Source organism: Bubalus kerabau, chromosome 13 (assembly GCF_029407905.1).
Source record: "Bubalus kerabau isolate K-KA32 ecotype Philippines breed swamp buffalo chromosome 13, PCC_UOA_SB_1v2, whole genome shotgun sequence".
Taxonomy (NCBI): Eukaryota; Metazoa; Chordata; class Mammalia; order Artiodactyla; family Bovidae; genus Bubalus; species Bubalus kerabau.
The window spans coordinates 47,836,243-47,862,701 of record NC_073636.1 but is presented as its reverse complement, the minus strand read 5'-3'; the positions used below and the strand labels follow the sequence as shown (position 1 = coordinate 47,862,701).

At 41.4% G+C, this 26,459-nt stretch overlaps 2 protein-coding genes across 2 annotated transcripts in view; one reads left to right on the top strand and one right to left on the bottom strand.

Annotated features, from left to right (window-relative positions):
- The window catches only part of CDS2 (CDP-diacylglycerol synthase 2), a 56,898-nt gene extending 40,863 nt beyond the window's left edge, over nt 1-16,035 (bottom strand). The window contains exon 1 of the mRNA XM_055544232.1: nt 15,806-16,035. Within this exon, the coding sequence (XP_055400207.1) occupies nt 15,806-15,862 (57 nt within the window). The 5' untranslated portion in view covers nt 15,863-16,035. The remainder of the gene's footprint in view (nt 1-15,805) is intronic.
- Nucleotides 16,036-21,325: 5,290 nt separating this feature from the next.
- PCNA (proliferating cell nuclear antigen) lies at nt 21,326-26,302 on the top strand. Its single transcript, XM_055544222.1, has 6 exons — nt 21,326-21,746; nt 22,853-22,950; nt 23,089-23,156; nt 23,897-24,091; nt 25,684-25,807; nt 25,898-26,302. Exons 1-6 carry the CDS (start codon nt 21,526-21,528, stop codon nt 25,975-25,977), a joined length of 786 nt encoding a protein of 261 aa, XP_055400197.1. The 5' UTR covers nt 21,326-21,525; the 3' UTR covers nt 25,978-26,302.
- The last annotated feature ends 157 nt before the right edge of the window (nt 26,303-26,459 follow it).

Below are 26,459 nucleotides of genomic sequence, written 5' to 3'. Positions count from 1 at the left end.
AGATTCAAGGACGCAGGGACTTTTCTACATATTATTCCTTTGTTTGCCAAACATTTATGTACTGCACCATCCAAAAGGTGCTCAAGGCCTGTGCCTCAAGTGTTCTCCCACTGAAGAGCAAGCAGCTCTCAGCCGCCTTCTCCCTTCCCATCCCCAAACTTGCAAAACAGTCCCCCTTTCCTTGCTGCCTCACTGTCCATGAAATCAGCTGCCTGCCACCACTGGAGAAGACCCTCAGCCATCACCGATCTCTTCTACGCTCTGCCCTCATCTTCCCTCACCTTTTCTTTTTCTTTGCTTAGCAGATCTCCTGCCCATTTTTAATAGGCATTTTCAGGCCTTTGGAAGTGCTTAGAGATCACTAGTTGCCCCAACATCTATTCTCATTTTTCCCCCATTGTAATAGAACCCCAATGCTTAGCCAAGTACATGGCCATTTCCCAGCTTCTCTTACAACCAGATTTGTTTTGAAAACTTTGTCACAACCATGTGACAAAGTCTGGCCAATAAGCTGTAAGCAGAAACAGTAAGTTTTTCAAGAAAACAGTGACCATTTTCAAAGAAACAGTGAGTTTTTCAAGGAAACAAAGAAAGAGTGAGCATTTTCAAGGAAATGGCCTTACAGGAAAGAAGCAGCCCTCTTCTGCCCCTCTTTCTGCTTTCTGAAATATGGATGCAATGGTTGGAACTGCAGCAGCCATCCTTTACTAGAGGCAGAAGTCACACACTCAAGATGGTTGAAGAGCAAAAGTAGGAAACTGAATCCTTGACATTATGAAGCTGCTAGTCTACTGACCTCTAACCTTCCTTTATGTAAGGGAAATAACATTTCTATTGTGTTCAATCCTCTATCATTTTTGGTTTTCAGTCACCTGGAGTTAAACGGATCAAGGGCTACTTTTTGGCAAAGAAGCCTGAGATTTTGCTATGTTTAAAGAAACAGGTTATAAATATACATTGTTAGTTGTTTTGAAAAGCTATATAAGGGCTAAAAAAAATCACCAAAAAAGCTTAGCAAAATCCATAAAATGGCAAATGTATGTAGTATAAAGATTTACTGTTCAAAAAACTTAGGTCCCATTACCTTCTGAGACAGTATCTTCCATAAGTTGATTTGGGGGTCATTCTGGGAAAATATAGGGGCAGAAGATAAACCCTGTTTACTTCTTATTCTACTTGACATCTCCAAGGCACCTGACACTGACCTTTTCTTTCTTCTCAAACACTTGTTCTCTCAGATGCTGGTAGCACACCACATTCTCCTTCACTGGCCTCCTACCCTGTCTCGTCTCCTCCACCAGAAAACTCTAACCAAACCTCCCAGGGTCAATCATTAGCTCTCTGGCCTTGCTTGTCAAAAGCAGAAGCCCAGAATTCAGTTTTCACCAGTCAAGAGGAACCATTTTTATTTTCACTACACACATAAAACAGCAACAAGAACAGTGTTGCAACTACCTGCTTCTAATGTTGTAAGATAAGCTTGGTCCCTCAAAACTACTGAAAAGTGCAGACAGGGCCCACGCCCTTTAACCTCAACATCCCACTGAAATGTCAATGGGTACCATAAGTAATAAAACCATGACCTTAGACAGAAAAACGAGGGGACAGAGATCATCAGTGGATGAGATTTCAATAAATTTTTGGATGACAAAGTAGACTGAAGAGCTAAGATGGATGGAATTAAACGGTGGGGGCAGGGGGAACAACCAAGAATATAGAGAAGAAAGTTACCAGGAAAAATAGGAGGCCTCTGAAACCCTGGAAGAGCTCTGGACTGAGATCTATGAGATGGTAGATGAGATTCAGGAGGCTGTGCTCCCTAACCACTCAACCTAAAATGAAGCCTTTCAGGCAACAGACTCCATCTAACCACACAGAAGTCAGGCCAATTCCCACTCAGGACAGAGATGAACCAAGACACTGCTGTGTGTCTACCCCATTCTTTCCATGTCAGAATGGGGTTTGTCCTGCCCACCTTCATCCTGTCCCTTTTTCACAACTGTACTTGAAGGGGCAAGAGATGACAGATAATAACTCCTTCATATATAAGCTGTCAGACCCAGTGAGGAGACCACTGGACATCCAAGTGTGATGTGGACTATCAGCCACACACGACTGGTGACTACACGGAGCTTTGTGTTGTCTACCTTGGGAGGAGGCAATGAGTTCTTCAACCCAGAAGAGAAGCCTGGATCAAGCAATACACACTGCCATCCCTCCCCAGCTAATGTTTTCTTGTAAAGACACATGGGGATTAATGCACACTTCATAGAATGCACATGATCCTCAACATGATGTTTCCAATGTTTACAGATGGAAAAAATGTCCCCAAAGTATCTTATGTCCCAAAGATCCATTCAGAATTTTTAACAGGACAATGAATTGGAGAACATTTTTTTGCAGAGGGTGGGGTGGGGAGAAGGGAGACGTGCTGAATCTGCATTGATGGGCATGGACTTTCCTCTAGTTGCAGCAAGCAGGGGCTACTCTCTAGTTGCAGTACATGGGCGTCTCACTGTGGTGGCTTCTCTTCTTGTGGAGCATGGGCTCCAGGGTGCAAGGACTCAGCAGCTGCACTGCACAGCTTAGTTGCCCCGTGGCATGTGGCATCTTCCAGCACCAGGGATCAACCCCATGTCCCCTGCACTAGTAGGTGGGTTCTTAAGCACAGGGTCACCAGGGAAATTCAAGGGGAGGAATTGTTAAGTTACATTTCAAACAACACTGGGAGAACACCAGAATTTTTAAATAGTATATTAAATTTCTAAAGATGTATGGTCTCCAAAGGTACTTTTGAGAGTCATATTGTCAACACATGCCTTGTGAAGATATTATAATGAGAAGCTTCCTTTTATTTTCTGTGGCCATGCCACAGAGTTTGCAGGATCTTAGTTCCCCAAGCAGGGATTAAACCCAGGCCCTCAGCAGTGAGAATGTGGAGTCCTGACCATTGAACTTCTAGGGAATTCCTAAGAAGCTTCTTTTAAAAAAAATGGCCTGACACATATCATATAGCACCATACAAAGAAAAATTTAATATAACTACCAAGAATATAACACAATTTCATTCTGCAGTTTTTCCATCCTAAAGTATGGTCCACCATAGTCCATAGGAAGATGAAAGCCTAACATTTCAGGAAGATTTACAGCAGTACAAAAACAAGATACTTGACTCTGACAATTCACTTGATGTGAACCCCATCGTTAGGATGACCTAATGTATCCTCCAAACTGAGACGCTTGAGAGCAAAAAGAGTGTCTCACCCTCTTCATCACCAAACTCATCCACACCTATCAACAGTGACTGCTTCAACCCTTGCTGACCGTCTGAGGTACCCATTTTTCTACTGAGTTGTCTTTATATTCATTTTGTAGGAATTACTTATAGATTCTTAATGAGTCCTCTGTCAGAAGTGTTTTTGATAAGTATCTTCTCATTGTCTGTGGCCTTCCTTTCCATTCTCTTTTAATAGCTCAGTTATCAGAATTTCTTAATTTTAATGTAGCTCAATTTGTCAACTGTTTCCTTCATAGTAAGTGCTTTTTCACAGGGACTTTTAGACATTACTAATATTATATCACATCTGAAAAATTAACAATTCCTTTAAATATCCAATATTCAAACTTACCCAATAATTTCATTTTTCTCTTTATAATTTGATTAAATCAGGATCCAAATAAGATCCAGAAATCATTAATACGTCTTGAGTCTTCTAATTCATAGGTTTAATTCTCCATATATCTATCTCCATTGCTTCCCTCTTCATTTTTTTTTTAAGTAGGGGAGGTGGGTCTCCTTGCATTTATTTTCTAAAGTAACCAGGGCACTTGTCCAGTGCTGTTTCTCACTGTCCCTTGGATTTCCTCTAAACTAGAAGTTAGGCTCGAGTCTTGAATAGTCTTAGGTATGATTCTTTTGGACAAGATTTCTCCGTCAGTAGTACTGTACAATATACTTGTATCAGGAAATACACAATATCTGGTTGTGTGATGGTAGTAGCACTGATGGTTATTGCCTCATTCTATTCAACCCAATGGTTGTGAAAATATTAATATTCTATCACTCCCTTCTCAATTATTCTATACAGAGAAACTTCCAGTTAACTATTTGCTTACTCTAAGGTACAGTGCATGCAAGAAAGGCATGATAATGCCTCAGAGCAATACCATGGCCTCAGCAAAATCACACACAGCCACTAAAAATGATAATGGGTTAAAAAGTTTAGACCCGAACAATGTTTAGGGCATATTCTTCAATTATTTACTTATTTATTTTTGCTGTGCACAGGAGCTACTCTTCTTGCAGTACACAGCTTCTCATTGCGATGGCTTCTCTTGTTGCAACTCACGGACTCTAGAGCATGGGCTCAGCAGTTGTGCTGTACAGGCTTAGTTGCCCCACCACATGTAAGATCTTCCAGGACCACGGATGGACTCATATAAGGTTTTCCCGGACCAGGGATGGAATCTGTGTCCACTGCATGGCAGGAGGATTCTTAACCACTGGACCACCAGGGAAGTTCCTAGAGCATATTCTTATAAGTTACAACAATACATTGTAAGTTACATTGTAAATTACAATAGTACACATAATGCAGGAATGTGCAATGTGTATAAAAAGAAATATTAACAATGGTTATCTCTATGTAGAAGGATTAAGGTGATTTCTTTTTTGTGCTTTTACAATGAATATATTTTATTTTCATCTATTTCATAATTTAAAAAAAAAGTTTGAAATACTGTTTACAAAAAACTTTTATAAACCATAACAATGTCGGAAAATGCTCCTGACAGCATAAAAAAAGTAAGGTTATCATCTAGGAGTATCATTTTAGGGTGTCATGTCTTATATTTAAGTCTTTAAGCCATTTTGAGTTTATTTTTGTTTATGGTGTGAGTGTGTGTGTATGTGTGTGTGTGTGTGCGTGCGCGCTTAGTCGCTCAGTTGTGTCTGACTCTTGCAACCCCATAGACCATAGACTGCCAGGCTCCTCTGTTTATGCAATTCTCCAGGCAAGAATACTGGAGTGGATTGCCATTCCCTTCTCCAGGGGATCTTCCCCACCCAGGAATCAAACCAAGGTCTCTTGCATTGCAGGCAAACTCTTTACTGACTGAGCCATGAGGGAAGCCCTATGGTGTGAGAGAGTGTTCTAATTTTATACCACTTGCTGAAAAGACTGTCTTTTCTCCACTGTAAATCCTTGCCTCTTTTGTTGAAGGTTAACTGACTACAGGTGTGCGGGTTTATTTCTGAGCTCTTGATTCTGTTCCACTGATTTATCTGTTTTAGTCTGTTTTTGTGCTAATCCATGCTGTTGCATTACAGTGGCTTTGTAGTATTGTCTCAAGTCTGGGATGGTTATGCCTCCAACTTTGTGCTTTTTCTCCAGGATTGCTTCAGTGATTCCAGGTCTTTAATGTTTCCACACAAATTTTACAATTATTTAGGCCTAGTTCTGTGAAAAATATCATGGGTAATTTGATGGAGAACATAGGCAAAAATTCTGACATAAATCACAGAAATACTTTCTTAAATCAGTCTCCCAAGGTAAAATAAATAAAAGCAAAAATAAACAAGTAAAACTTACAAGTTTTTGCACAGCAAAGAAAACCATAAACAAAAAGACAACCTACAGAATGAGAGAAAATATCTGCAAACAATACAACTGACAAGGGCTTAATTTCCAAAATGCTCAATCTCAAAAAATGGCAATATCAAAAATATCGGCTTGATATCAAAACACAAACAGCTCAATCAAAAAATGGACAGAAGACCTAAATAGACATTTCTCCAAAGAACACAAAGAGATGACCAACAGGCACATGGAAAAATGCTCAACACTGCTAATTATTAAAGAAAACGAAATCAAACTACAATAAGGTATTACCTCACACCAGTCAGAATGGCCATCATCAAAAAGTCTAAAAACAGTGCAATTGTTGAAAATCTGTCATGCAATTCACTTCCTTGTCAGGGAGCTACAATCTCACATGCCTTGGAGCAACTAGGCCTATGTGCCACAACTAGAGAGTCCTTGCACCAGTGAAAGATCCCACGTGACACAGGGATCCTGAGTGCTGCAACTAAGACCTGACGCAGTCAAATAAATAAATAAATCAGTGGCTCGTTTTTTTAATATCTAAAAAAAGATACAATGAATTTATTTATAGCAGAAACAGGCTATTTAAAGCAGAAACTATTCTATTTAAAACAGAACAGACTCACAGATACAGAAAATAAACTTATGGTTACCAAAGAGGAGAAGGAGAGAAGAGGGATAAATTAGGAACTGAGGATTAACAGATATACACTATTATAATAGATATCAAATCCCTTACGATTATACAATAAGAAGTGATAGATTCAAGGGATTAGATTTGATAGAGTGCCTGAAGAACTATGGATGGAGGTTCGTGACACTGTACAGGAGGCAGTGATCATAACCATCCCCAAGAAAAAGAAATGCAAAAAAGCAAAATGGCTGTCTGAGGAGGCCTTACAAATAGCTGAGAAAAGAAGAAAAGTTAAAGGCAAAGGAGAAAAGGAAAGATATACCCATTTGAATGCAGAGTTCCAAAGAACAGCAAGGAGAGATAAGAAAGCCTTCCTCAGTGATCAATGCAAAGAAATAGAGGAGAACAATAGAATGGGAAAGACTAGAGATCTCTTCAAGAAAATTAGAGATACCAAGGGAACATTTCATGCAAAGATGGGCGCAATAAAGGACAGAAATGGTATGGACATAATAGAAGCAGAAGGTATTAAGAAGAGGTGCCAAGAATACACAGAAGAACTATACAAAAAAGATATTCACAACCCAGATAAGCACGATGGTGTGATCACTCACACTCACCTAGAGCCAGATATCCTGGAACGTGAAGTCAAGTGGGCCTTAGGAAGCATCACTACGAACAGAGCTAGTGGAAGTGATGGAATTCTAGCTGAGCTATTTCAAATCCTAAAAGATAATGCTATGAAAGTGCTGCACTCAATATACCAGCAAATTGGGCAAACCCAGCAGTGGCCACAGGACTGGAAAAGGTCAGTTTTCATTCCAATCCCAAAGGCAATGCCAACGAATGTTCAAACTACCACACAATTGCACTCATCTCACACTCTAGCAAAGTAATGCTCAAAATTCTCCAAGCCAGGCTTCAACAGTACATGAACCCTGAACTTCCAGATGTTCAAGCTGGATTTAGAAAAGGCAGAGGAACCAGAGATCAAATTGCCAACATCCAAAAGGGAAGAAGAACTAAAGAACATTTTGATGAAAGTGAAAGAGGAGAGTGAAAAAGTTGGCTTAAAGCTCAACATTCAGAAAACTAAGATCATGGCATCCAGTTCCATCACTTCCTAGACAGCATATTAAAAAGCAGAGACATTACTTTGTCAACAAAGGTCTGTCTAGTCAAGGCTATGGTTTTTCCAGTAGTCATGTATGGATGTGAGAGTTGGACTATAAAGCAAGCTGAGCACAGAAGAATTGATGCTTTTGAACCGTAGTGTTGGAGAAGACTATTGAGTCCCTTGGACTGCAAGGAGATCCAACCAGTCCATCCTAAAGGAAATCAGTCCTGAATATTCATCGGAAGGACTGATGTTGAAGCTGAAACTCCAATACTTTGGCCACCTGATGTGAAGAAATGACTTGTTTGAAAAGACCCTGATGCTGGCAAAGACTGAGGGCAGGAAGAGAAGGGGATGACAGAGGATGAGATGGTTGGATGGCATCACTGACTCAATGGACATGAGTCTGGGTAAACTCCGGGAGTTGGTAATGGACAGGGAGGCCTGGCATGCTGCAGTTCATGGGGTCGCAAAGAGTCAGACACGACTAAGGGACTGAACTGGACTGATACAGCACAGGGAACTATATGACCTATCTTGTAATAACCTATAATCGAAAAGAATCTTAAAAAGTAGATTTATATATATATAAAACTGAATCACTCCTGTACACCTAAAATGGACACAACATTAGAAATGAACAGCGTGCATGCTAAGTCGCTTCAGTTGTATCCAACTCTTTGCGATCCCATGGACTGTAGCCCTCCAGGCTCCTCTGTCCATGTGATTCTCCAGGCAAGAATACTGGAGTGGGTTGCTATTTCCTTCTCCATGTTGGCAAAGTAATGTCCCTGCTTTTTAATATGCTGTCTAGCTTTGTCACTGATTTTCTTCCATGGAGCATCTTTTAATTTCATGGCTGCAGTCACCATCCATGGTGATTTTGGAGCCCAAGAAAATAAAGTCTGTCACTGTTTCCATTGTTTCCCCATCTACTTGTCATGAAGTGATGGGACCAGATGCCATGATCTTAGTTTTTTGGAAGTTGAGTTTTAAGCCAGCTTTTTCACTCTCCTCTTTCACTTTCATCAAGAGGCTCTTTAATTTCTCTTCACTTTCTGCCATAAGGGTGGTGTCATCTATACATATGAGGTTATTGATATTTCTCCCAGCCATCTTGATTCCAACTTGTGGTTCATCCAGCCTGACATTTTGCATGATGTACTCTGCATAGAAGTTAAATAAGCAGGGTGATAATATACAGCCTTGACGTACTCCTTTCCCAATTTTGAACCAGTCAGTTGTTCCATGTTCAGTTCTAACTGTTGCTTCTTGACCTGCATACAGGTTTCACAGGATGGAGGCAAGGTGGTCTGGTATTCCCATGTCTTTAAGAATTCTCCACAGTTTGCTGTGATCTACATAGTCAAAGGCTTTAGCATAGTCAATGAAGCAAAAGTAGAAGTTTTTCTGGAATTCTCTAGCTTTTTCTATGATCCAACCCATGCTGGCAATTTAATCTGTTTCCTCTGCATCTTCTAAAGCCAGCTAGTACATCCAGAAGTTCTTAGTTCACATACTGTTGAAGCCTAGTTTGAGAAAGAAGAGAAGTGAAAGGCAAAGGAGAAAAGGAAAGACAAACCCATATGGATGCAGTTCCAGAGACTAGCAAGGAGCATATTGAGATGAGGGAAGATCTTAAATGGATTTTGAAAAAAACAGGACTTCAATAGGTAGAGGTGGAAAGAGGGGTGACAGAAAACAAGCGTATTTCCTAGGGTTGGAAATATCAAGAGGCAAGATGCATGTCACAGAGGCCCCAAGCAGGAAGGGGGTTGGTTAAGAGACAGGGTCATAAAGGACCAAATTTAAGAGATCTGAAAAGAGGGTCAGAATTTTTTCCTTCCCTTCTGTAACTCACAGAGTAGTTTCAGAGCTGTTCAAAGGTCAGGAGGACTAGAAGAGACCGAGTAAATCCTGAAGGAAGGTAACTCAGTTAGAAGGATTTACAACTAGTTCAGGCATCCTGAACTATCCTAAATATGCAAAAGCAATAGATAAGGAGTCCAGGTGTCATCTGATGTGAACACCTGGCCTGGACTAGATAAGGGAGGAGAGACACAGGGACTAATGGATTCCCAGCTGGAGCAGAGCAGACAGGAGAAGGAAGGTCAATGTCTAAAAGGAGAAAATCAGATTTGAGACAAAGCAAGTTTGTGCTGCCTGAGGTATACATATGCCTAGGAATTTCCTGCAGATCACTAAACTCACAAGACTGGCAGGACACAGACTGTGGGTAAAGTCTTTGAGAGCCACCCACTGAGGGATTCAGGTCAGCGACACACATCCTCTCAATGTCAGAGACCCACGAGCAGAGAATGCTGCCAGTAAATCTCAAATCGCAAGGGCTCTTTCCAAAACGCAGCCAAGTCTTCACAGAGAAGTCCCGGGCTGGTCCTGGGGTGAGTCTAATACAAAAGAGCTGCTGTCAAAGAGCAACAAATTCAAAGGACAGTTCGGGTCCTTCCACCTTCCAGGTGCTCATGAGCACTACTTCGGGGCAGGGGTAGGCTGCTGCCGGGAAGGAGAATCAGGGAGGTAGGAGGGAGGTGTTCACAGTGCTACACCATCACCTTTCAATTCTGAGACATGCACACACTGTCTAGTCAAAATAACACAAAGTTTTACCTTCCTTAAAAGGTCACTCTAAATAAATAATAAAAGGTCACTCAACTGAGTGGGCCCTATGCCATCCCCACTGCTGAGGCAAACTTGAGCAGAAGAACAAAGACCAGGCAGTGGCAGTGAACTGCCTAATGGGGGCCAGGTCTGCCCTGGCTGGCGCCGCACCACTGCCCCAACCAGGCAACTACTGCACAGCAGGGCTTGGAAGGCAGGAACTCAACCCAACCCTAGGAACAAATCAGTATTCTTCAAAGGAGAGGCTGGCAAAATTAACAGTCAAGAGTCTCTTTTCCAAACCAGACACAGTCTGTTAAGTGAAAAGCTGTGTTTTATTACCCCCACAGCCTCTAGCACCAGGCAGGAAGGCTGGGGAGACTGGCACAGCACAGGGAGCGCGTTAAAAAACTGTGTGCAGGAGAGTTACTTGGCAAGCCCTCTGCAACACTAAGAAGTTCAACACACTCCATCTATGTGGATCTTAGAAAAGATAGCAGAGTGCACAAACCAGAAATAATGAGGCACTATTTTTTTCAAACAGTTTAAAAGGTGATTATGTTCACTGTGAAATTAGGAGAGTCATTTCAAAAGCTTCCCAGATACATTCAAAATTATGATTTCTTGAAATCAGTGGAGGAAGAATGGATTATTTGGAGCCAAAAGTGATATAAAATCCTGGACGTTTTCCCCATGAGCACAGACACCAGCCCTCTCTCAGAGCTAGTGAGACTGTATATAGCAGACCTTGGGTTCAGTGAACATTCTAAAAGAAAATGTGTAAATACTGAATGACATTGTTTTAGGACAAATAGTTTTAATACTAAGAGCCATCAACCAGAAAGTATTTATTCTGAGTAGCTTCCCATGAAGCTCAGAGTGAGGAGATGACAACTTCTAGGAGTTCCTTTCAAGGATACCCGAGTGGCTGCTCCCAGGGGTGAACTTAAAATATATAAATCACCACTTTTCCAATAACCAGGAAAACAGGACCTAATCAACGTTTTCTATAAAAAAAAAAAAGTTTTCTCAGAGTTTCAACGTTCACTCAGGAATACACACACACGTTTATATACATATATATATATATTTGGCATTTTGAAAGATTTTGCTATTTTCATGAAAAAAATAGGAGATAGTTGGGCTTTTTTTAAATCAAAGTCAACCAATGCAGAAACTTTTAAAGTTTGTAAATTAAGTCTGTATCCTAAAAGGCAACATTATGCAACATAATGAGTAAAAAGGAATCAGAAAACCTTCATACTATTAACAACTCTGCATCTAACCAGCTGTGTGACATTGAGCAAGTAACAAGCTCTCTGGGCTACTCTGCTATAAAATAACTAGCCCTAAAATCCCTTCTAGTTCTAACATCTAATAAGAGCAATTTAATATTTTTTAAAATGTTAAAGGCTAATGAAATACCACAAAAATTTACACAAAACATTTTAAACAAAATGTTTTTTTGAAAAAAACTAATTTTAAGTAGCCGTAATATTGGAAAGTAACTGAGTTTTTAAAATAAAATTATACCGTTTGATCAGCAACTTAAAATACTGGGTCAAATGACAAACTAATCTTTCATCTTCTCTTTCTATTTAAGTCTGGGAGCCATAGTTAAGGTTTACTGATTATTCAAAACCTAAATTATTTCTTAATGTAAAAAAAAAAAAAAGATTGAAAGAATAAAGCATTTCCCCTGCATCTGAAGTTGTCAGAGCTCTGAAAATAAGATTTTATTTCAGTAGTTCACTTTTAAAGTCTAACAGAAAACTATGTTTAATTATTTACCACTATTCTAAAATATGCTATGAAAGTGAAAGTCTTTCAGTCAAGTCCGACTCTTTGCAACCCCATGGACTATACAGTCCATGAAATTCTCCAGGCCAGAATACTGGAATGGGTAGCCTTTCCCTTCTCCAGGAGATATTCCCAACCCAGGGATTGAACCCAGGTCTCCCAAATTGCAGGCAGATTCTTTACCAGCTGAGCCATGAGGGAGGTCTGAAAAAGCTATTGCTGCTGCTAAGTCTCTTCAGTCATGTTCGACTCTGTGTGACCCCATAGACGGCAGCCCACCAGGCTCGCCCGTCCCTGGGATTCTCCAGGCAAGAACACTGGAGCGGGTTGCCATTTCCTTCTCCAATGCATGAAAGTGAAAAGTGAAAATGAAGTCGCTCAGTTGTGTCTGACTCTTAGCGACCCCACGGACTGCAGCCTACCAGGCTCCTCCATCCATGGGATTTTCCAGGCAAGAGTACTGGAGTGGGGTGCCATTGCCTTCTCCGGAAAAAGCTATTAGGGAAAGGCAATTGCATGTAGCAACACTCCTTCTACAGCTCAAGTCTGACTGTGATTCTGACCACTGAAAAATTCAGTAAGAAAATGAACTGAAAAGCTGGGTCACAGAAAGCCAAGCTCTGTCTATAAAATTTTCTTTAAAAGGTGATAAATATGAAAAGACTACTCTGAACACTTATAACTTGAAATATTTAATCATCTTCCAAGAGTAGAAGGTGAATATTAGTTTTTCCTGTAAAACTACATTTCAACCAGAAACAATAGCTTAACACAGTACAATGTGACAATTTCTGCTCAACATATGTAACATGCATACTCATTTAATCCACATGAATATCTTCTGAAGCACATGCTACTTTTTATCACCCCTCATTTTAGAGATGGACAAGCTGAGGCTTTTATGCAAGTTAAGTGATTTGCTCAAAGTTACACAGCTAGTATGGAGTAGGAAAATGGCAACCCACTCCAGTATTCTTGCCTGGAAAATTCCATTGACAGAGGAGCCTCGCAGGCTACTGTCCATGGGGTGGCAAAGAGTTGGACACGTTCAAGTGACATGGACTGAGTGACATCACACACATACATACACAGCTGGTAAGTGGCACTGTCCAGGCTGATGATAGCTCTAGCTGACTGTTATGCCCCTGCTCTTAAAACCACCATTTTCAGTTAAAATCTAAACTCCCCTTTCTAAATGATGCCTTTATTTCATCTTTATACTGGTTTCATTGATCTAGAAAGCAAGCCTTGCATGAGTAAAGCTGTAGTTTAAACAGCACTCTAGCACCTAAGGACAGTAGTAGAAAACTCCACATCCTTCCTTCTAACCTCCAAAACAAAATCTCCTGAAATGCAAACCCAATCATAAATTTTAAGATGCCCATGTTTTGGCCCAAGTTCCATTCTCTCCTTTCCTAAGCTCCAATGGAAAAACATGGAACGATGGGAGGAAGATCATTTCCAAACCTTAAATACCAAGTTTCTTGGTTTGGCAACAACACTGTGCTTTGGGACTTTAAAATTATAAGCATGGTTCCCAGAGGAAAAATTTCCTTTATTAGCAACTGGCTTGACAATTCCATCCTCGGATGCTAAATATAATACATTCTGACTTTTATAATAATAAACACATTCCCCAGATTATTTTGAAATGACTGTTTATTTAAATTTTGTCACACCAGTTAGGCAACTGTAGCACTTTTTCCTAAATCTTTCAAATTTGTTTCAGTTCTTTTAGTGAATTGACCTGACACTGTTTTCTGAATTGTACTATGAAATAAGAAAGATGGAATTTTTCCATTTATTTCCCTTAAAAGATACCCTTGTTTTACTATTTTTGATTTTCTTAAATTTTAACCCAAGAATATCAGCAAAGTCAGAATCATGGAAGTAAGTTTTACAAACTATGAAATAAAATAAACCTAATTTTAATACTTTATATACATTCATGTGATGGTTCAGATGGCAGTGAATCCACCTGCAAGGCGGGAGACCTGGGTTTGATCCCTGGGTTTGGAAGATCCCCTGGAGGAGGGCATGGCAACCCACTCCAGTATTCTTGCCTGCAGAATCCCCATGGATAGTAGAGTCTGGCAGGCTACAGTCCATGGGGTTGCAAAGAGTGACTAAGCACAGCATACATTCATCAAAGACAAATAAAGCATTTCACAGTTTTTAAAAGGAATCTTTATTATTAAAAATCCCATGCAAGGTAATCCAGAAATATTGGCAATGGGGCAACTGCCTTGTTCTGAGCTAATGGACTGTTTGTGGAGCAACAAGCATTCAGTGAACCTCAAATGGATCCAAGCAGTTGGATGGGGAGGGTAGAAATTTTGTTTTACCTCATAACCTCACGGTTTTGGGGGCATGTGGGTTTGCTTGTTTTTACCATTAAGTCTAATTCTTACAAGTAGCTTTTTAACATACAGCCCACTAGATACCACTCGTTTTTGACTGCTCTTTTCACACCTAAAACCACAAAGTCCCATTAACATCAAGACTGATCTCTCACCCTATACAGGGTTATACAGCCTCAAAACATCTGGTAACTTCCCAACAGGCAAATGCATGGTGGCAACAGAGTTCTTCCAGGCCAAACTAGTGTATTTAATGGCAAGATTAGAAACTTCAAAGTACCTTGTCTCTGTAAGCGACTCCTCAACTTGCAACCAAATTTTTCTCCAAAACATATTCTAGAAATCAAATTCCATTATCTTTCACCCTTCTAGTATAACTGCTGTTGACACCCTGACACCAAATCTTGGCTTTCTTCCTTCCTGATATCTCCCTAACGTTCCTTTCCTCCAGTTTTCTAAAATGGAAAGCTACATAAATGGGTATTGAGGGTCTGGTGTAGGGGCAATAGGGATTGATGGAAGCAGCTATTCCTCAGTTCAGTTCAGCTCAGTTCAGTCGCTCAGTCGTGTCCGACTCTTTGCAACCCCATGAATCGCAGCACGCCAGGCCTCTCTGTCCATCACCAACCTCAGTTCCAGCCAAACATTAATCAGCTGGGAATATGATGGCAGATCTTCCAATGATCCAAAATAGGCAATAAATTCAAGTGGCTGGGAGAAATATTCTGGTTTTTTAAAGCAACACAGGGACCAAAGAAAACAACTGCAGGTCACCAGTTGGCAACCCGCGAGTCAGACACTCTCTTTCATTCTGGTCCAGGCTCCCTGAGTCCAGTTTACACATCATTGTCATCAATCCACCAAATAACACTGCTCCTGCTCCTGACCAAGACAAACTCCAGGCTTGAAATTCTACCACGAAGTTTGTGCTGTCACTTAGCGTCCACAGTAACAAGGCCACTCCTCACCTTCTCTACACAGACCTTTCACTTCAACCAAATAAGTCGACTCAACTCATCCCTCACCCCCCCAAGATGGCCTCTGTTCTACCCTCCTCTCTACCCCAACAAAGCCCACATCTGAAGCAGGAAACAAGTCCATCTTTGGGGAATATACCTTTCAACACCTAATGACTGCATGACTTCTCTGCTTAAAGCCTACAGATTTAACTTTCGAGAAGGGGTTTAAATCTCCTAACAGGCAAATCTCATGGCCTTGTCTTGATACACCTTCACCCCTCAACAAATAACGGGAGATCGGAGAGGTTAAGTCATGCTCTGAGGAATCTTTGCGGGGTCTCGACGTCTTCACACCCGGGAACGCCTGGGAAGGTGGACTAGAATGGGACCCCCCCCCCGCCCCCCCGCCCCCCCGCCCCAATCAGCCCTGCGAGGCAGGCGGACGTGCGCAACCTCCCGCGCTTTCCTTCCTGTGCCGCGGTGATACCAACCCCAGCCGGACCCCAGAGCCGTGTCCTCGGGACCTCGACCTGCTGAACCCTGCCGCGAGCTCCGCGGGACCCCGCACCCAAGGACCGTCCGTCCTAGTGAGGCCCGATGCTGCAGGCGGCCGCGCCAGAGTCAAAAGGCGAGACGACCCCTCTCTGCGCGCCCCCCACGGGCTTATGGGGGACGCCGCTTCCGCGGCCGCGCCCACCCGGTGCCGCCGCTACCTTGTCCTCGGGCGGAGCTTCCGGCTCGCGGGCCACCCTCTGCCTCAGCTCCGTCATGCTGGAGACACCAGCGCTTAGTCGCCGCTGCCGCGTAGCGCAGACGCCGGGGCCGGCGCGCGGACTCTGCTCGGCCAGCCCCGAGTCGCCAAAGCAGAGCGCAGCTACGCAGCGCCTCGCTTGCCCCACCGCAGCCCAGCCGCCAGCCCTGGAAGTCGGCCCCGCCCGGCTCAGCCGCCGCCCTTTCACCCGGGCGGAGCTTGACCAGCCCTCTCCAGCCTCTGCCTGCTAGCTCCTTTTCTGGTAAAGGCCCGGAGGGAGGGCGCAGGCGCACCATCGCCATCACGGCTCGGGAGATCCACCAATGGCGCGAACCCGTTAGGGAGGCGGGGCGGAGGCGGGGCAAGTGAAAAGTAGTGGAGAGGCGTGCATTATTAGATAGTAGCCTGAGGGGGCGGGAAAAGGAGTGCGTTTCGGAAGGAGACTAGCCAATGGGAACTCGAGCACTGGCGCCCAGGGTCTTAGAGGTTAACAATTTGCCGGGGATAATGGCAACCCACTCCAGTATTCTTGTCTGGAAAATCCCACGGATTTAGGAGCCTGGTAGGCTACAGTCTATGGGGTCGCAAAGAGTCGGACACGACTGAGCGACTTCACTTTTTTTTCACTTTCCCCAGTCTCCAGCTTGCCTAGTCAGTACTTTGCCTCACACGGATAAGTATCCGCTTATAAGGCCCTGAGCGGAAAGGCCTGGGGAGCCCACCAGTGTTAGAGGAGATTACCGATAAGGAAGTGAAAGTCAAACTTCAGTCTGTATCGTCTGGTTTATTTTATGTGCTGGGCACTGAACTATGTTATCTATCTCATTTAAACTGCACAACACTTGGAAGTGGATATGATTTCCATTTTACAGTTAGGGTTTTCCACGGTTATTCAGATTTCTTTTCTGCCTTCTGAACTACTGAAAGACCTTTTAGGTGGGGAGGAATGCTGCCTACTTTGTTCACAGCCGGATCCCCTCTGTACCTGACACATCCCAAGTCCCTAATGAATGAGGTTTCTCCTAAAAGAAAATGATTTAGCCAAGGTCTCACGGCCAAAAAGTGCCCACAAGGAATTAGAACATAAATCTGTTTGCCACCAACGCCCGGTCTAACATACTCCCGGCCTTCTTAAATTCATTGTTAATATCTGTGTTACTCAGCATTGCTTTCAGCAGTTACTGTTCGCTGCCTTGTGATGTAAAACAAATATAAAATGGGGCCCCTTCCCTTAGCATCTTGTAATTTAACAAGGAGAGAAATTTGCGCACATAGGAGATGCAATTTTGTGTTAGCAATTTTGACCTGAACTGTGAGGTTTGGGGAAAATAGAATTCTGAACAGGATGTTTTATTTTCTTGATTTCTATGAAACTAGATCCCCAAATGCCTGTAACACTGCTTACAGCCTACAGTAAAGTAGACGTGAGATCCATGTTAAGTCGCTTCAGTCCTATCCAACTCTTTGCGACCCAATGGACTGTAGCCTGCCAGGCTCCTCTGTCCACGGGATTCTCCAAACAAGAATACTGGAGTGGGTTGCCATGCCCTCCTCCAGGGGATCTTCCTGACCCAGGGATAGAACCCATGTCTCCCTCCTGCATTGCAGGCAGATTCTTTACCGATGAGCCACCAGGGAAGCCCAAAATAGGTGTGGAGGATCAATGAATTCAGGGTATGTTTTGTTCTCTATTAACAACATTGCACAAATACTTGGTTTTGTTTTTTGAGAGAAATAGACCACTCCATTCAGGCCATTATTTATTTAGAGAAAGCCTTGCTTTTGTGTTTTGTCTTAATCTTATTTATAAAAGTAAATAACATGCTGATTGTAATTTTTAAACTCTTTTAACCTGTTGTGGAGACTGTGTGACCACTATTTTGACTGTTAGTGATCACCTCTTGAACTGAAGACTAGACAGTTCTTGGATAAATTATATAAGGTTTATTAACTATAGGATGTAAAAGGATGTCAACAGAGAGAGCCACAAGTTCATCCTTTAAGACAAGTGGAAGTGTTAGTAACGAGATTCTCACTTTTGGGAAACATGTGAAAGGTCACATCCAAGCAAGCATTACATCAGTTCTCTTGGAAGCTCGGCTGTTTGCTTTGAAACCCAGCCTAACTGAGAACCAGTGCACACAGTTTCAGAATGCAAACCACTTTTTCATACATTTACTAAGACCGGACCTTAGACACTGAAAGCCAGAGACCTTTGGTTTTTGTTTAGATACATTGGATTGGGTTTCTCTATTGTGGAAACTTCAAATACATTAACCAACACAAGTTTTATGGAAGTTTTAAAACTTATGTAGTCATTCCTTATGTTTTATGGGGTGTTTTTTCCTTTTATGTTTTGAAGTCCACAGCAAGATCTCTTAAATATTTACCAATATATTTTTCTATTTCTTGAGTTTACACGTATTTGAATTTTAATTAATCTATCGAATTTATTTCAGTAAACAATTAGGAAGAGTCTATAGCTTTATTCTTTCCTGAGTTCAGTTCAGTCGCTCAGTTGTGTCTGGCTCTTTGCGACCCCATGAATCGCAGCATGCTAGGCCTCCCTGTCCATCACCAACTCCCGGAGTTCACTCAGACTCACTCACGTCCATCGAGTCGGTGATGCCATCCAGCCATCTCATCTCTCGTCCCCTTCTCCTCCCACCCCCAATCCCTCCCAGCATCCTAGAAGTTTAATGAATTTTTTATAATTTAATTCATTTTTCTCACTGTTTGGAATAGCACCTTTACTAGATGTTTAAGTAATCCTCTTAAAATAGAAGTCTCATGTCAAAGCTTCCTTTGATAACTTTCTTTTTCACTTATAGAAGGCTTCTAAAGTGCTATAAGATCTCAGCCCTGCCTGTCTTTGCAACTTCTCTCCCCTTTGTTCAGTGTGTTCCAGACATATCAATCTTTGAGTTCTATTATGTCAGTTGTTGTTGTTCAGTCCCTAAGTTGTGTGCAAACCTTTGCGACCCCATGAACCACAGTCCAGCAGGATCCTCTGTGGGCTTTTACACAGAGATTTTTCTATGAGATTTTTCCTGGTGAGAATACTGGAGTGGGTGCCATTTCCTTCTCCAGGGGATCTTCCCAGACCAGGGATCAAACTCGTATCTCCTGCACTGGCAGGCTGATTCTTTACCACTGAGCCAGCCACTGCTGCTGCCGCCTCTAAGTCGCTTCAGTCATGTCCGACTCTGTGCGACCCCATAGACAGCAGCCCACTAGGCTCCCCCATCCCTGGGATGCTCCAGGCAAGAACACTGGAGTGGGTTGCCATTTCCTTCTCCAATGCATGAAAGTGAAAAGTGAAAGGGAAGTCGTGCCCCACTCTTAGCAACCCCATGGACTGCAGCCTACCAGGCTCCTCCGTCCATGGGATTTTCCAGGCAAGAGTACTGGAGTGGGTTGCCATTGCCTTCTCCGACTGAGCCACTAGGGAAGCCTATATGTCAATTACATCTCAATAAAACGGGGAGAAAATATTTATTAAAAAGCTTTGAATTTTTTCACGTTTATTTACTTATTTTTGGCTGCACTGGGTCTTCATTGCTTTTCTTGGGCTTTCTCTAGTTGCAGCAAGCGGGGGCTACTGTCCATTGCAGGGTATAGGCTTTTCATTGTGATAGCTTCTCTTGTTTTGGAGTATGGGATATAGGGCACTCAGGCTTCAGTGGTTGTGGCTCCCTGGCTCTAGAGCACAGGCTCAATAGTTGTAGTGCATAGACCCTTGTTCCAAGGCATGTCAGGATTAGGATCGAACCCAGAGGTCCTACACTAGTAGATGACTGCATCACTGAGCCACCAAAGAAGCCCAGTATCACTCTTAAGAATGCTGCATCAATCACAGCCTTGACAACGGTGATATATGGAAAAACAGCAGTTATCAGCAACTGAGAAACTGAATGTTAAGATATATTACGAGTGCTTTTATATATGGTGTGCTTTTACACATATATTATATATATAATATGTGCATCATAGGCACAAGAGTGATATATGATACAAATGTTTTATAAGTCAAAGTTCTATGATAATAACAAAACAGAAAATCTAAATGATAAATCAGGATAGTTGCATATTTTATTTTCTTGTGCTACATAAAATAATGGAGCATCTTACAACTGAAGGTATCTTAAATTCAATTAAAGACACATCTAATAGAAATACTAGAGGGAGAGCATTGAGTAGGGAAAGGCAATTTTTGAAACCATAATGGTTGACAATATTCTAGATTTGATGAAATGCATGAATCTTTTGGCCAAGGAATACAAAAATTCCATGAACAGGATAAATAAAACCAAATCCACACCATACATGGTAGAAAGACTAAAGAATTCTACAGACCAAGGTAAAACATTAGAAGCAACTAAAAAGAAATGCTGTAAACAAAGGAAAAAGAAACAAAGGGAGAATATTTATAATAGGGAGATGATTAATATATGAAATGCTTTTAATCAATAAGAAAAAAGTTTAACAGAAAAAATATAAACATGCAATGGTCAAGAACTGTATGAAAGATATCCAATTTGCACCAGTCTTTTAATATGCAAATTGAAATTTCCACACAAATGAGCACAGATTTAAAAATTAGACTGCCAGTAACTATAGTTAGAAAAATTAGGGGCAAGGAGCATGCTCATAGTCTTGGCTGGAATGTAAATTAGAATCTTTTAGAAGTCAACTTAGTTAAACATTTATCAAAAATTTAATGCGTATGCTCCTCTATCCAGCAATACTACTTAAAGGAGTTGCCCGAATTACAAGAGATTGGCAATTAGGTTAGGTTACATTTGTAGGATATGATGCCATCTTTTTAAGAGGTGCTGATAAACAAAACATGAACCCGGCATAAAATTAAACATACTTTAGTAAGCACTTTGCTTTATTCTTTATGGCATGAACTCATTTTTTTTTTTAAGATATATACTTGTAGAGGAAAAAAACTTAGAAAGTTACATACAATAAATGATATCAATTGGTGTGTAGGTGGCGGAGGAGCTTTAAGAGCTGGTGGTGGGGAGATAACTGTTTTGTTGTTGTTTTTAATCATAACTACCTCCCTTAAAGCAGCTAAAGAAAAGGTGGCTTTTCTTCCTAAAGAGTCAAACTGATGCGACTGAGCACAGAGCCTCGATTTACGTTTCACTCACGGCTGTAAATTTTCTACCCCTCAAGCGGGAGGCTGATGAGGCACCACAGAGTCGCAGCTCATCGACCATTCCCGCCCAGTCTAGGACTGATTTTCACACTCACAAGGACTCCCCTAACGGGTGCCGGAACATAACAAAATGGCCAGGACTCCAGCGCACGCCTATCTGCTGGGCCAACGAAACGCGGCGCTCCTGCCCCACCCCCATACCCGCATCCTCCAATGGATGCTCGGGGTGGGGCGGGTTTCGTGCCTGCACGGACAGGATTGGCTTTAGTCTCTCCGCCCAGGCAGCAGGAGGGCAGCGTGATGACGTATCAACAAGGGGCGAGGGGGCGTAGCGCGCGCTACCAGACGCGGCAGTATTAAACGGCTGCAGGCGCGGCTACCTGTTAGAGGCTTCCTTCGTCTCAGGCGTTCTTAGTCGTGTTCAGCCTCTCGCTCTCAACCTCTGAAGCCTAAGCCGGCTACACCTTCCTCACTCCTTCTACCTGTAGCCGTGTCATTGCGACTCCGCCACCATGTTCGAGGCGCGCCTGGTCCAGGGCTCCATCTTGAAGAAAGTGCTGGAGGCGCTTAAGGATCTCATCAACGAGGCCTGCTGGGACATCAGCTCAAGTGGCGTGAACCTCCAGAGCATGGACTCGTCTCATGTCTCCTTGGTGCAGCTAACCCTTCGCTCCGAGGGCTTCGACACTTACCGCTGCGACCGCAACTTGGCCATGGGCGTGAACCTCACCAGGTGAGCTCCAAAGCCTCGGACATCCGGGCCATGGTCCCCTCCTACCTCTGGCTTTTGGCGCGAGCTCCTACGAGCCGGGCCCTTATTGGCTGGCGTGGGCCATCTGCGTCTTCTCATTGGCCTGCTGCGGAGTTGGGGGGCGGGTGGCGGGACCCAGCAGAGCGCGCGGTTTGCAAAGCCCGCGCTGGCTGCAGCGCAAACTGCGAACCGGTTGTTTTCCGCGCCAAAGTCACAAAGCGGGTGGTGGCGGGAAAATGATGGACTTTGCGGTGCCAAGAAAAGACTGTTGCAGAACGCTTTGGTCATTAAGTGCAGGCAACTTGGATGAGAAACCTTGGACCTGGTTGACTTAAAGTGCTTTATAGTGTATCCTAGTTCAGTCACCCTATCTAGGGACCAGAGTATTTCTTTTATTACTGCAAAGTTGCGGTGAGCACCCTAAGATCCTGGCCTTGAAAATTTTCTCCAGGGCAGTGGCGTTCAACTTTTGAACTACACATGTTTAAAGCTTATGATAAATACCATGCGGACATCTTAAAGCTTATGATAAACACCCATAGTACATGCAGTGTACTTTAATAGGTTTATTAGATCATTTTTAAAGATAATTGGCCCGATAATTTACTTCACCCACCCGAAATTCATAAAATATTGTCCTTTTATTTATATCCAGGAGTGAAACTGCTCTTGGTATGTTGTGGGCCTTTTGGGTATAAATACTGCCAGACCGCATTCCAAAGTGTCTGGACCGGTTTGCATATCCCTCGTGCAGTACGTTTTCCAATCTGACAGATGGCCTACTGGTTAAGGGTTTCCCTGGTGGCTCACTTGTAAAGCATCACTTTGCCAATGCAGGAGATGAGGGTTCGATCCCTGGGTGGAGAAGATCCCTGGAGAAAGAAATGGCAACCCACTCCAGTATTCTTGCCTGGGAAATCTCATGGACAGAGGACCCTGATAGGCTGCAGTCCAGGAGACACCACTTAGGGTCTAAACAACAGCAACTAATGGTTAAAAGTGGTAACTCCTGATTTTAATTCCATTAGAAAACTAACGATCTTGAGAAGATGGTGTTGATTTAAAACCCTTTGTCTTCTCTGTTCTAGCATGTCCAAAATACTAAAATGTGCTGGCAATGAAGACATCATTACCTTAAGGGCTGAAGATAATGCGGACACCTTGGCACTAGTATTTGAAGCTCCAAGTAAGTCCACCCTTCTACTGAGTTATGGTAGAGGAAATTAAAATGCAGTGTCAGTATTTCCCAAGTCTGATGATTGTAAAATATACCTCTTAGATATAAACTTACATGTTTTTCTTCATATTTGCTTTCTTTTGGTAGATCAGGAAAAGGTTTCGGACTATGAAATGAAGTTAATGGATTTAGATGTTGAACAGCTTGGAATTCCAGTGAGTATCACAAGTTTCTGATTGAGCATGCTGTACACAGTCAAGATAGTTACATAACATATATTTATATAATAATTTAAAGCCTACTTCCTAATAGAACTTTTCTATATATCTGCTCATGTATATTCCAGAGTAGGGTATTTAGACTGGCATATTTGTCATTTTATTAAATTATGGTGTTCTACAGTGGCTCATTGGTTTGAATTCATTGCTGCCAAGGACATATTTGCATTAACCTCTGCATCTTTTAAAAAAAATTATTATTCCTAGAGTGCTTGATTTGTATTGAAAGGAGATTTTAAAGCTATTTTAGCAGAAATTCATTATGGTTAGGTTTTATCAACATCGAAAGAAGATGTGTTCAGATGTTTACAATGCCTAACATGCTCTTGTTTTGGAAAGCAAACCTATTTGTGCTGTTACCATTTGTATGCCATATCCTAATGTCTTCTTGATTTAGACCTCCTATAGAGTGATTAGATGGAGGCTCTTGTTCCCTGGATAGTGCATTTACTTTTTTTAAAGTTTAAGTTCTGATTGGTTTCTTAGTATGATTATTCTTATACTTTTTTATATCTGCATTTTTTTTTTAGTAGAATGTTAAGAAATTGCACAATGAGTGATATTTCAGAGTAATCAGAAAATCTTAATTCTGAGTTCTTGTTTAGATGTTGAATCTTCCAGAAGTGAGGGTCCCAAATCTTATATTTCCATGACCTTTACATTTCTTTGCTTTATAGGAACAAGAGTATAGCTGTGTAGTAAAGATGCCTTCTGGTGAATTTGCACGTATATGCCGAGATCTCAGTCACATTGGAGATGCTGTTGTAATTTCCTGTGCAAAAGATGGAGTGAAATTTTCTGCAAGTGGAGAACTTGGAAATGGAAATATTAAGTTGTCACAGACAAGTAATGTTGATAAAGAGGAGGAAGCTGTAAGTAGTTTTTAAGTAAACAAAATACTTGGAAGAATTACACTAGGTTATGTCCTAGTCTGCTAAGGCTACTGGGACAAAATACCATAGACTGAGTGGCTTATAAACAACAAAAGTGTATTGAAGCTGGCAGATTTGGTGTCTGATGAGGGCCTGCTTCTTCATTTAAGAAGACAGCAGCCTCCTTAACCTGGTGAAAGGGGTAGGGGAGTTCTCTGGGGTCTCTAAAAGGCACTAATCCCATTCATGAGGGCTCTGCCTTCCTAACCTAAGCACCTCCCAAAGTCCCCTCCAATAACATCATATTGAAAATTTGGTTTTAATGTGAATTTGATGGGGGGTGGACACAAACATTCGGTCCATAGCAAGGTAATTACTAAGATTAAAGAAAGCTCTAAAGAAAAACAGTTTGCATTTTCAAGTAACTGATATGTGAGAATTGAAAGACACTTGAAATCTGCAACTGATCTATAAATGCCATATAACTTAAATTTGTGAGAAGGGAACGCAAATTCAGTGCTACCTTTATAAAACTACAGAACAATGAGTTTGTGTATCAGTCTCACACATACTCTTAAGAATATGATTGGGAGGCTACCCTTGGCTTTCTGTGGGTATTTACTGTGTTTTTACCAAATAATTAAGCAACTCAATAAAAGGATCTGGTTGGGGCGAAAATCTAGCTCTTATGTAATCCTTATATATTAACTTTAAAATAAAGAGTCTAAATATATATATATGTAATAAATATATATTAGTAACAAAACTCCTGGAGCTAACTCTTTTATTCTAAATTACGTCTCATTTCCTTGCCAATCTTGAGTTTTGCTTTTCTCTCAGTAGTTCAGTGGTTAGGACTCCATGCTTTCACTGATGAGGCTATGTGTTCAATCCCTGGTCTGGGAACTAAGATCTTGCAAGCTGTGAGGCACAGCCAGAAATTTAAAAAGTTCACACAATGAATATCTTACTATTATTATAGTATAAACATTTTATGACATCTAAGAAAATTTATGTTAAGGAATTTTTCAGTGTTCTGCTTCCCTTGTTATTTCAGTTTATTTGAATCAAGATTTTTAATAAGGTCCATACATTACAGTTCATTGGGATGTGCTTCTTAGGTTTCTTTTAATCCATTGTTTCTCCAGTTTCAGTTTCCTTCTCTCCATTACAATTTCATTTGTTGAAGAAACTAAGTCATTTGTTATCAAATTTCCCAAAGTCTGGATTTTGCCCACTGAGTTCCTTGTGTCAGTTAATATGTTCTTCAAATCCATTTTCTGATAGATACAGCTCTAGGGCCTTGATGATTTTCAAGGTGTTTTGTTTGGAGGTGGGAGAAGGAGAACATTTTATAGATAATGGTGTGTCCCTCTATAGGAGACGTGAGGTATTTGGATATCTTTGTGATTTTTATCAGCCATAATAAATTTTGTCTATAATCATTAAGTCCTTAGGGTTTGCAGAATTGTAATATATTAATATATTTTATTCCTTTATTTATTAGCTGATTATTTTTTAATGTATACTATAAATGAATGGATTGCCGTTTTCTTAATGTTCAGTATAATGACTCTTGTTTTCTCCCTAAGGTTACCATAGAGATGAATGAACCAGTTCAGCTAACTTTTGCACTGAGGTACCTGAACTTCTTTACAAAAGCCACTCCACTGTCTCCTACAGTAACACTCAGTATGTCTGCAGATGTACCCCTTGGTAAGATAATAAACTTGTTGAATGTTGGTTTTGTAGGTAGTGTATGTGGTACTTCTCAATAATTAACTATGTTCTCCTGTTTTCTTTCAGTTGTAGAGTATAAAATTGCTGATATGGGACATTTAAAGTACTATTTGGCTCCCAAGATCGAGGATGAAGAAGGATCTTAGACATTCTTAAAATTCAAAGAAATAAAACTAAGCTCTTTGAGAACTGCTTCTGAGATGCCAGCACACACTTAAGTCTTTTTTGTCTTTGTACCTCTGAGTACATATGTAGATAATGTTTTCTGTAAATAACTTTTTTTTTCTCCATTCTCTACAACTTGTTTAAAGAAAAGTGCAAAGTCAATCTGGTCTTGTTAACTGAGTAATACTTCTGCCTTACCTAGGAATAATCCTTATAGTTTTTATAAACAAAAGAGTTTTGACTCTAATAAATGTGTTTTAAGTATCATTTTCAATTTAAATAAAAGTCATTTGAATTTAAGCATCATCATAGGACAGTGCCTTCATTTGGACTACAATGATTGCAAGTATCCTAAACAAGTTACAGTTCAAGCAGCTCTTTCATGTAACTGCTCTATTTTTTCAGTCTAAAGTATTCCAAATACAGCGAGTATTTTGGGGTGATTCATTTGCCAAACTTACTT

Excerpts from the sequence above, each read along its gene's own strand:
- PCNA (XM_055544222.1), top strand. The coding sequence starts at position 21,526 with ATGTTCGAGGCGCGCCTGGTCCAGGGCTCCATCTTGAAGAAAGTGCTG. Across the intron at positions 21,747-22,852 it reads ATGGGCGTGAACCTCACCAG|CATGTCCAAAATACTAAAAT; the intron begins GTGAGCTCCAAA and ends TCTCTGTTCTAG. Across the intron at positions 25,808-25,897 it reads GTCTGCAGATGTACCCCTTG|TTGTAGAGTATAAAATTGCT; the intron begins GTAAGATAATAA and ends GTTTTCTTTCAG.